General features: G+C 62.3%; 1 protein-coding gene across 2 annotated transcripts in view; it reads left to right on the forward strand.

Annotated features, from left to right (window-relative positions):
* The window catches only part of LOC113207232 (uncharacterized), a 20042-nt gene that overhangs the window by 5380 nt on the left and 3861 nt on the right, over positions 1-10801 (forward strand). Inside the window, exons 2-10 of one of the 2 annotated variants that reach the window (XM_052267748.1) lie at positions 1020-3756; positions 7132-7288; positions 7586-7699; positions 7806-8125; positions 8368-8625; positions 8814-8964; positions 9093-9427; positions 9854-9945; positions 10046-10171. In XM_052267748.1, the coding sequence (XP_052123708.1) occupies positions 1198-3756; positions 7132-7288; positions 7586-7699; positions 7806-8125; positions 8368-8625; positions 8814-8964; positions 9093-9427; positions 9854-9945; positions 10046-10171 (4112 nt within the window). In that variant the 5' untranslated portion in view covers positions 1020-1197. The remainder of the gene's footprint in view (positions 1-1019; positions 3757-7131; positions 7289-7585; positions 7700-7805; positions 8126-8367; positions 8626-8813; positions 8965-9092; positions 9428-9853; positions 9946-10045; positions 10172-10801) is intronic. The other variant, XM_052267749.1, reaches the window with a different exon arrangement.

Consider the following 10801-nt stretch of genomic DNA (forward strand, 5'->3'; position numbering starts at 1 on the left):
GGGGCGGGAGGGGGAGATGGAGCTTTGGTTTTAGTAATGACCCATCATCCCCTAAATCTCTCGGAACATGAGCACGAGGGGCGTATCTATTATCAAAACCGTTTACACACTTGACGTCTCGTCTCACCCACCTTGCACGCGTGTTTCTGTGTGAAAGAGAGAGAGGGAGGGAGGGAGAGGGAGAGAGAAAAAGAGGGAGAGAGCGTGCATGCGTGAGAATGAGAGGCAAACGCAAGGCCCAAAATAGTGGTGTGGCGCCCAAGTGAGTGAAGCCGCCTCCTGCCCTGTCCTGCCCCGCCCTTCGCCACCACGACTGGCCCCTTCGCCTCACTCACTGTGCGGTCGGGCCGGGCACCAGTCTACACGACGAGCTCGTCATCAAGAGATGATGAGTCACTCCTGAAGGAGCACGTCGGCTCTCTCTCTTTTTCCCGGGCCTTTAGGCTAGTTGCTTTTGTGGCCGTCAGAAAGACTAGAGCCTCTTCTTCTTGGCTCGGGCTGAAAAATCCTAGCGGCGTTCCCGCCCCGGTCACGTGGGTGGGCTGGGGGTGGGAGACCGGTGATAACAAGTGCTTCAGTGTTCGGCCCAATCCAACCGTAGGACTAACTGCCCTCTCACTTCATCCCCCCTACAACTCCCCGTAACCTCTGCCTACCCCCACCACCGTATCCTCGGCCGTCAACTCGTGCGACCGCTTTTGTTCCCGCCTACTTCAGTCGTCAGGGGGCGCATGCAAAAATAGCGGCCCCCGCGGTCCAAATTCCTTACCGGCATCGCTCCCTTCTGCAGCGTGACGCCACGATCAGCAACGCCCGGCGCCGCGTGACACCGCTCCACGTCACGGTGTGGTCGGGGGGGGGGGGGGCAATTACGCAGACGAGTGTTGATGCATTGCAATAACGATGAGTCGCGCCCAGGCGCAGGTGACGACGGCCGGCGCACCGTACACTACAGCCCCCACCCGTGCCCTCCCCGAGCCCTCCCCCGCCTGACCCCTGGTCTCCGTGTGTTGGCACAGCGCTGCAGCGGCGCGGCACACACCGGGGCCCGCGGATGGCCCCCCCGTTCTACTGGACGACCACGACGGCGCCGAGGACGCGGAGAGAAGAGTCCACCCCGGGAGGTCGGTGTGGCCGCAGCCCCGCCCCCGGCCGTCCCCGCACGCGGCCCACTGAACCCGACGCAGCAGCGCCGCCATGGCAGACTCGTCCAGGACATCGAGGACGGCGTCGAGCCCGTCTCCTTCGTCCAGCCAAGGCCAGGAGCCCAGCGGTGGCGGCAGCAACAGCACCGCCGCGGCCAGCAGCGAGGCGGCCACCCGGAGCAGGCGGGGCACCGCCGTCACACCGCCCGCCACATCCTCACTGCTCGCCGCCAAGCTCAAGATCTGCTCGGCCGTGAACCGCGCGCACACGAGGGAGCGCGTCCGCGAGCAGAGCGCGCGCGCCGCGCTGCGAAGGGTGTCCACAGCCTCCACGACGGGCAAGCAGGTGGCCTCCGCGGCGGCCTCCTCGCGGAGTGGGGGCCAGGGCCTCGGCCTAGGCCGGCGCGACTCGCTGGTGCGCGTCGACTCCAAGCGCGGCAAGAAGCCCCGCGAGCGATGGCTGCTCACGCGCAAGACATGGCGCTACATGACGGACGCCGGGCGCCGGCTCATCCCGGAGGGCGCCCACAACCGCGCCGAGGACGTGCCGCGCATCGAGGCCTACTTCCAGGAGGTGTGCCACCGCGAGCCGCGCTTCCTGCTCTGGCGGAAGAGCTCCTACCCGGGGGCCCTCGGCTTCCGGGGCCGGACGGGCCGCTCGCGCATGGGCAGGAAGAAAGGAGGGTCGTGCCGAGACAGTCGGGACAAGTCGGGGACCGGCGCGGCCTCCACGGCCTCGGCCGATGAGGCGGACGAGGTGGCGGCCGCGGCCCGCGGCGGCGGCACCGTGTTCCTGCGGCCCGTGCTCGGTCCCGACGGCTCCGGGCGCTTCGACGTGCAGCGCGCCAAGAGGGAGTTCCTGCAGGCGGGACCCGCCACCACGCGCCTCGGCGTCGACCACTCGTGGGACCCAGAATGGAGAGACTCCTCCGCCTCCGAGGACAGCCTCGATCCGGAGGACAAGCTGCTGCTGGACACGCTCGAGATGTACCTCGCGCGGGACGAAGCGGCCCAGCGAGGGGAGGAGCCGCCCCCGGCGCCGCCGCCTGGGGCTGTGCTAGACGAGCAGGAGCTGCTGGACAAGCTTCGGCAGCGGCTCGAGGTCGTCCTGGGCTCCAGGGACCACGGATCGAACGGGACGGGGGCGAACGGCTCCTCGGCAGCGGGGGACGGCGGTGACCGCGACGGCGCGCACCTGCCGAGGAGGCGGCCGGAGGGCGTGCCGTTCAACGGCGACCACCTGCAGAAGCAGCTCCTGGAGACGCTCCGGCGGTACTACGGCAAGTCCACGGCCAGGCAGAAGGTCATCTCCGACCTCCTGACGGAGCGCAAGCTGCTCGAGAGGCTCCTGTTCGACACCCGCCGCGCCCGCGGGTTCGCGTACCGTCGCGGCGGTGGCGGCGGGGCCGGCGCGGAGGGCGGCCAGCCGTACGTCAGCTCCATGAGCCGCACGGACCCCCGCTGGAGGCAGCAGGCGGCGCTGCGCGGCGGCCGCGACGCGTCGGGCGGCGGCTACGACTACCAGGCCTCTGCTGGCCTCAGCCGAGCGCCGTCCTTCCGTCGCCTCCGGGGCGCCACGTCGCCGCCCCCTCTCATCGAGGTGCACCCGGAGGGCGAGCCCGGCGACGACGAGGACGGCGGCAAGAGAGCGGCGGCGGGCCGGGCACCGCGCGGCCCCACGCGCAGTCAGCGGGGCACGCAGACCGACCCCCTGACCACCGCCATCCTGGCCGCCGTTGACGAGGAGCGCAAGAGGCGCGCGCAGGAGGAGGCGGACGAGGAGGATGGCGGCGGGGGCCGGCCCCGGGGAGGGCCGGGGGCGAACCGGCGCCGCTCCAGCGTGGACAACGACGACGTGTCGCCGTCCGTGAGCGACACCATCAAGCGGTACCTGCGCATGGCCCGCAAGAAGAGCATGGACGGCGACAAGGCGGACCGCTTCAAGCGCGTTAACTACGACCGGAACCTGCGCAACATTAAGGCGAAGGGGGAGATCACGCTGCCGGGAGACGACGACGGGCTCAACAAGGGCGCCCAGACGGACGAGTCGTGGGTGAACGCCGTCAAGGAGCTCAAGTACGAGGGCACCGGGGTGGGCTCCAACCCGGACACGGACGAGCTGGCCACCACGAGCAGCAGACTCACCAGCTCCAGGAGCAGCTTCGACACGACGGCGACCGGCGGCGACGAGCTGGCCTCGCCGTCGCAAATCTCGCCCGCCACCACCTCCGCGAGTAGCACCCCGCTACAGTCCCCCAAGGGCCTCTTCTCCTCCGGACAATCGTTCCTCTCACACCTTCTGCACGGGCTGCACCAGCAGCAGCAGCTTCAGCAACTGCAGCAGCAACAGCAGCAACAGCCATCGCCGCCTGGTGCGGCTGGGCAGGGCTCAGCCAGCCCCAAGGAAGGCTCCTCCACGTCTGTTGCTGTGTCCGCAGGGGCCATGCAGAAGTCCAAATCGTCGTCCTCCGTGGTGCAGAGCCTGGAGAAGATCTGGAAGACCCGCTCCAAAAGCCATTCCCGAGCTGCCATTGGTGGCCCGGGTACGGGCACGGGAGCGGGTTCGGAGCCGGGCGGAGGACCGCCACAAGCCTGCTCGTGGACACCACAGGTGAGTGCAGCAAACCTATTACGTGCGAATAACTCTCTAAAATGTTGGCAGTGTCCTTCGTAGTTTGTTTGTAAATCGTTCCAACTGGGAGCAGCTCGCCGTGTTGTGTACTCCCCTTTAATGAAGGACATGGCGCCCACGGCTGTCGCTCCCGTCTCGCTTCAAGACGCAGCCAGTTTTCCGATCAGGATGTAGGAGCGAGCAATGCTGTTGCTATAATTACCTGCAGATTGCGAAAGTTGGCAGGCGCGCCGGTGTCCACTCAATACGCGTATAAATACAGTGATAAGTGGCCAGTTATCACGGGCTGCTTGCTGCTATTGTCGCAAACAGCTGGGCTCGACTAATAGCGTTCTGCAGCGGCTTGGCGGGGCGTAGCGGGGAGGGGCGGGAGGGTGGCGAGGTGGCCCTGGCCGAGGGCCCTGGCCAGCTGGTCAAGCGGGGCGGGGTGGACTTCGCTCAACCTCAACCTGGCGGTGGCAGGGCGCGGTGGGGCACGGCGTTGCAGGAGGATAGGCAAGCACTGGGAAACAAGATCTGCGCGCCATTCGAATCCACCGACTCATCGTACGTGGTTGCGCGTCTTCCTATGGTCGTCAGTATTTTGAAGAAATTTGCAGTGGACGCCGCCGCCGTGAGCGACAGCCAAACACTCGACGTGCTCTCGTGGCCCCCGTGACAACTGAGGGGTGGAGGCCGCCGTCAGTGATTGAGCCGGCGGGTGCGCACCCATTAGCCGCAGGACGACGGCCGCCCATTGAGGACCGTGCCGCCCGCTGCATGTGGCCGATGGAGGAGGGTTGTTGGTCGTTGTTGAGTGAGGCCCGGCCCCCGCAGCCGCACCGCGCCGGCCCGAGGAGGGCCCCTACCCTCTCCGCCGTGGCGGGACTGGCCCGGCGTGGCGCGGACCAGCGTGGCCCGGCGGGACCGGCAGGACCCATGGCCTGTCTATTCCTGTCCCGGCGGCCAAGTCGCAGCGGTTATATAGCGCGCCAAATATAAGTTGACCCAGTCTGGCCACACTACACCGAATCTCACCGGCAGGCCGCTACCCCTGAACGCCAGGCTCCGCCCCGCCACGCCCCGCCCCCGTGCACGCACTGCTGAGGGGTGCATGGCCATGTCTTTGAGGGGCTCGCCCCGCTGCCCCGCCCGCCCCGCAGCGACCTGTTGAGCGTCGACGCGACCAGCGCGGCGCGGCGCTCTGACGTCAACGCGGGCCGCGGGTGCGTGCGGCAGGGCCGGCGGGGCCGGCGGGGCCCTGGCCGCCGAGGGGCCGCGGGCCGCAGGGGGGCCGCAGGGGCGAGTGCACGACCCGATTTCTTCCCTACGCCTCTCACACTCCGCGCGTCCCGCTCGCCTTCAATGTGAGAATGTCTAAAAATAATGTTAAGATTTTACACGCTTTGGGCTTGTTTGAAAAGAGGAGAGAGAGAGGGGGGGGGGGCGGATGAAGAAGGGGTGCGCGTGTATGCGTGTGGAGGAGAGTGTGAGAAACGTCATGTCAGAGGAGGAAAACCGTCCATGCCTGTTGTGTATGCAGTGCTGGCCTACGTCACCGTGGCCGGGCGCGGACCCTCCACCCTCCGCCGAGCATAAAGACGAGGCCACGGCGGCTCTGCGTTATCTAAATGCATACCCCCCCTCCCTTCCACCATTCCTCTCAAACGTCACGTCGTGCACGATTTTGTAGTTTATTCAAATTCCTCCCGATGGCTCCGGTTCAGTCGCCATACCCATCCTCAGCGCGCGTGCTCGCCACTACTTCCAGCCTCCACCTGCGTCGTGCGTGGGCAACCTTCAGCCTTCAGCGTTTGGCCTTCAGCCCTCGGCTTTCAGGCGCGCTCTCACTCCCACCTCATTACTCAGGCTGCCAATTGCCCTTCAGGCTCAGAGAGCCGCTTCAGCCGGGCTTCAGCCGGGCTTCAGCCGGGCTTCAGCTCGATCCCTGGGCCCTCCTAGGCTCTCCCGGTCGCGGCAGGGCAAATCGTGTACGTCGGCTAACAAAGCAAAGAAGAAGAGCGATCGGTTGGTCGTGAGCTTCCCGCCTCTACGTCGAGCTTGTAGAGGGGGTTAAGGGTCGACTAATCAGGAACCTTTATGTTCTACCCGCTATTCTTCTCTCTCTGTCATACGTACACTGAAATGCAATGGCAAAAAAATAAAACACAAAAATCGACTGATGTGTCTGGAAAGCGTTAAAGCCACGTGCAAGGTGGGAATAAACAGAAGGGGAAGTTATTACAAATAAAATTCTGTCCCGTCCAAATTTACATCTCTCTTCACTTGAATCCAGTACTCTTTGTGGGGGCGGTAAAGTACTATATTAAGCGTTTTCTTGTTTCGTAAAATAAGGTAGTCTTATGTTAGCTTCGTTTCACGTCTTAAAACTTTTCGACCACAACGCCGCACTATGGAGGGCCAAAAGTTATCTCCTTCTGGCTGGAGAATCTTGTCGAACGACGCGAGCTCACGCCACTTGAGCGGTGTGGTGAGTTGGTCGCGGCCGGCCGGTGTTGGTCGCTGCGCGGCGGCGGCAGTCTGGCTCAAAGCCAGCGGAATAAGTACAGTCAAGTCAGAAAGGTTTTCACGCCGAATGCCGGCGCGGGATTCTAGTGTCTTGAAGCACCGGACCGGAGAGCGGCTCGACAGGGGCAGGTAGTGATGGGCATCGTGATTACGTCGTGCCTTACAGAACACCCATACGACGTAGCAAGAACGAAACAAATTAAAACCAGAATGAAAAATGATGCTTTATGGACCCGTGTAGTTGATTTGCCAGCTGCAATCATGTCGGAAGCCACGAGCTCGCACAACTCGTAGTGGTATGGCATGGGAGCGTCCAGAAGGTACTTTCAGGAGCTCGGCGCCTGCGAGACTCGGAGTAGGCCAGCCCGCAATACGCGTAGCAGGCGCTACGAAAGCTTGCAAAAGGCTGCACTTAGCCAGGTTCGTAGCGGCGAATGACGGACGTGCCTTCTGGATGATTCTTGATAGTGTGCCGCACCCAGTCGGTGTTGGTATTCAAAAATTCTACACATTAAAAAAGTGTGGAACAAATTAGCACTTGTTCTCAACAAAAATAACAGCTATAATAACAGTGCGAATGTTAATTTTGTTATGTGGACATGTTTAGCGATAAAGACGCGACAGGGAAACTCAGGTGCTACCATGTCTCGGCTGTTCTGTTTCCGTGGGCTTATTGCAATTATTATTACCGCCAGCGCACTCTCTTTCCTCCAATAAGTGACTGTCCCGCCCTGTCGCACGAGAACTGCACCTGGAGCAGCAGCCGCAGCCGGCGTGCAGCTGGCCGAGACCACGCGGCTAATGTCTCTCCTGCCTCTAACATTGTCTTCCCCGACCTGCCCGCAGGGGAGCTGCACCTGGAGCAGCGGCAGCCGGCGCGTACAGCTGGCCGAGACCACGCCGCTCCTGCAGCTGAGCGAGGTGGAGCGGCAGGTGCTGCAGAAGGTGGCGCTCGCCAAGCTGCAGGCGCTCAACCTCGGCGTCGCCATCAGGATCCCTTCCGGTCAGAGACAATACGCAATCGCTCAGTGCGCACGCCGCCGCGCGCCAGGGCTGCCAGCTGAGGTGCATTGCGCCGCTAAATAGCGCGCGTCGCAAACGCGTGTTGCGGCGACCATGTACGTGGGGTGTCTAGGGTTTCAGCAGTTGGCAGCCCTGAATGCATTTTAACACGTTGTTCCCCTTTGAGGGCGGCGCGCCGCGCGCAGCTGCGTGCCGCCGGCAGCCTGATGCACTTTTAAAATGTTTTTGTGAAGCGCTCGGCGCGTTGTTTGACTTGCGTGTGCATGTGTGTGTGCAGAGAAGGTGGTGGCGGAAGTGGCGGCAAAACCGAAGCGGCGCGCTTACCTGCTCAAGAGGAAGGCGCTCACCACCGGGGTGGTGGACGGGCGCAAGGACTCCGACAAGGACAGCCGTGAGTAGCGACAGCACTTCGTCCAGTAAATGTATTGTGCCGGAGCTAAAGATGTGACAATGACGCCATGGAGAGACAATGAAAGGGTATGTTCTCTCCTCCACAGCGGCGTCCGGGCTCGTGTTCGGCCTACCCCTCTCGCAGTGCATCGAGCACGAGCGGGGAGTCCGCGTGCCGGGCAACAACGTGGCGCTGCCCGGGCGCGGGGGCGCGACGCCGGGCCGGGGGTCCGTCCCGGGGACGCACCGGGCGGGGCTCGCCGGGCTGGCGGGGCTGGTGAGCCGCGGGGGCGCCTCCAGGAGCTCGGCCGGCGCCGCGGAGGACGTCGGCAGCGGCGGCAGCGGCAGCGTCGAGCTCCGGCGGAAGTCGCACCACGGCTCGCGGGCCAGCTTCAGCTCGCTCGTCGAGGCACCCAGGCTGGACGACGTGAGTACCTTCCACCTTCCTGTCCGGCCACCCAAAAGCCACAATGGGCGCTTCAAAGTTTCACTACAACCCACCAGAAATAATAAATATACCAAACTTTTGAGCACACACTTTTGCAAATGTTTCCGATATTGATCAGGAGCGTACTTAGCTCCGGCCGCGCATTCTCTAGTGAATTTTATTTCCAGTCACAAGGACGTAGTGAACACCTATCATTTTAAAGCCCCCTGCCCTTTTCCCAGCAGGCCGGGTCCGTGGAGGACCTCTTGGGCGGCGCCATGGCGGGCAGCGTACCGGGGCAGCTCAACTCGCTATCGTCGACCACCTCCTGCTCGGCCACCGACTTCCTCGACGACGAGATGAGCGAGCTGGTGGCCGAGCCGTCCCGCGTGCCCTGGGTGCCGCACGTGGTCACCACGTGCTTAAGGCACCTCACCAACAACGGCCTGCACACCCTGGGCATCTTCAGGGTTTCCAGTTCCAAAAAGAGAGTGCGCCAGGTGAGAGCTACCCGCCATGCTAGGCTGGGCACGCCCGCCGCGCCGCGGACCCCGCGCGCCCAGCTGATAGGCCTCCAGCCCGCACGGCTGTGCTGCGGGCTGGCCTACCCTAGCCGCTGCGGGCGCCATGTGCCCCGGACTCTGATTGTCGATAATGTCTCATCGACCGTTCCCCCCTTTCGTTGCAGTTACGAGAGGACTTTGACGGCGGCCAGGAGGCGTCGCTGGACGACGACCTGTGCCCGCACGACGTAGCCACGCTGCTAAAGGAGTACTTCCGGGACCTGCCAGACCCCCTGCTGTGCAGGGATCTGTACCAAGCTTTTGTACAAACACAAAGTGAGTGGGGGTGTGGGTGGACCAACCAAAAAATTACTTCAAAGTGACAAGAGTCAGAAAATCAGATTCATATCCGAGATTCCGAAGGAAATGCTAGAAATTTACATGGTTTTAAAAAATGGCTGCAGGAATCCGCAACAGACGGCTGCAGGCGGAGGCGCTGCAGCACCTGGTGCAGCTGCTGCCGCCCGCGCACCGCGACACGCTGCACTCGCTGCTCGTCTTCCTCGGCGAGGTGGCGCGCAACGCGGCGGACCGGCGCGGGGACACGGGCGAGTGGCTCGTGGGCAACCGCATGGACAGCAGCAACCTGGCCACGCTGTTCGCGCCCAACATCCTGCACTGCATCCCGCCCAGCGGCCAGGCCGGCGGCGACGAGCTGAGCGCCGAGCGCGCCGAGGAGCGCGCCGACACCATCAACGTCGTGCGCTCCATGATCGACAACTCGGACTTCCTTTTCCAAGTGAGTGTTACACGAGGGGTCCTTCACTCAAAAAAATCAGTGTACACCCTTAGAAAAAATCACGAAAAAATCATGAAAAAATCATGAGAAAATCATGAAAAAATCAATAAAAAATCTTTAAAAATTAACGGAGTCAGAAAAAAAATCAAAAAAAATCACAAAAATTCACAAAAATTCAACAGAAAATCACAAAAAAATCAAGAAAAACAGAAAAAAATCGGTGTACGCTACAATTTATAGTGAAGGACCCCTCGGTGTTATTCTACCCTCTTTCCATGGGCGGATGGTTGAGAGACAAAATGATTGCCCGACCGTCAGTACAGAGCAGCGAACGCGGCTCTTATGTCAGAATGGCGGCCCCCTGCTCCTTATTGGACCCCGTTTGCTTTTTCCGAAACATAACACCTGGCGCGTGCTTGCTTGCAGGTGTCGGCGGAGCTGTTGGATGAGGTGTACATGCACATGATGGACTCGCATCCGCAGGCGCTGGACCAGCTGCTCAGGAGAAGAGCCGCGGAGTAAGTTGTGCGCACCCCATGGTCCTGGTGAACACGCAAAGTCGTGGTGCTGGTCATCGGTCCCCGTCCTCACTGTCCCCGCTCTCCTCGTGCCCAACAGGTCCGGCGAGGACGTGGAGACCGAGGTGGAGGAGCATGTCTCCCACATGGCGGAGAGACGGGTGTGGAGCCGCGAGGAGTTCCTGCACGAGCGATGCGCCACCCCGGCCGACGAGGAGCCAGTCAGGTGAGGGGCGGGGAGGAGCCACCAGAGGCAGCTTAGTACAACCCCACTATGGAATGTCAGTTTTCGTGCAAAATATGATATCCGACGCTCCAAGCCACACGCCCCCTTAGTAGCTACACAGTTGTAGCTACAATCGGCACGGCCGCATGCAGCTTCATCCGAACCAAAACTGTCGGCCCTGAGATCGACTCCCGGCCGGGGCATTCCTTTGTTTTTTGTCGCTTCTTGTCTCCCGTTTGGCAGGACCGAGCTCAGAATTCCCACTAGCAAGGTCAGGCTGGCAGCCGAGCTTGCTAATGCGTGTTCGTTGACAGAGCGCTGGCATGGTCGCTGGTTCGAATCCCGTCCGCTGAAATTTTTTCTCGCTTTGCTGGCCATTTATCTTCGGTCGTCAGCGACAGCTAAGGTCCGCTTGTCGCCGGGGTCTATTTGCATTATCGTTCCCCCGTGGCTGAGTAGGTAGCGTCCCGGCCTTGTGTGAATTCGTTCGCTGGTTCGAAACCCACTCGAGAAATGCTTTTGGCGCTCGGCTGGCCACGAGTTTTCAGTCGTGCGACACCTGATGTGATGGGCCGGTACGCAAACAGTCGCTGGTTCGAATCTAGTCGACGGAACCCTTTTGCCACTCTG

Source organism: Frankliniella occidentalis, unplaced genomic scaffold, assembly GCF_000697945.3.
Source record: "Frankliniella occidentalis isolate FOCC.00 unplaced genomic scaffold, Focc_3.1 Scaffold58, whole genome shotgun sequence".
Lineage (NCBI taxonomy): Eukaryota > Metazoa > Arthropoda > Insecta > Thysanoptera > Thripidae > Frankliniella > Frankliniella occidentalis.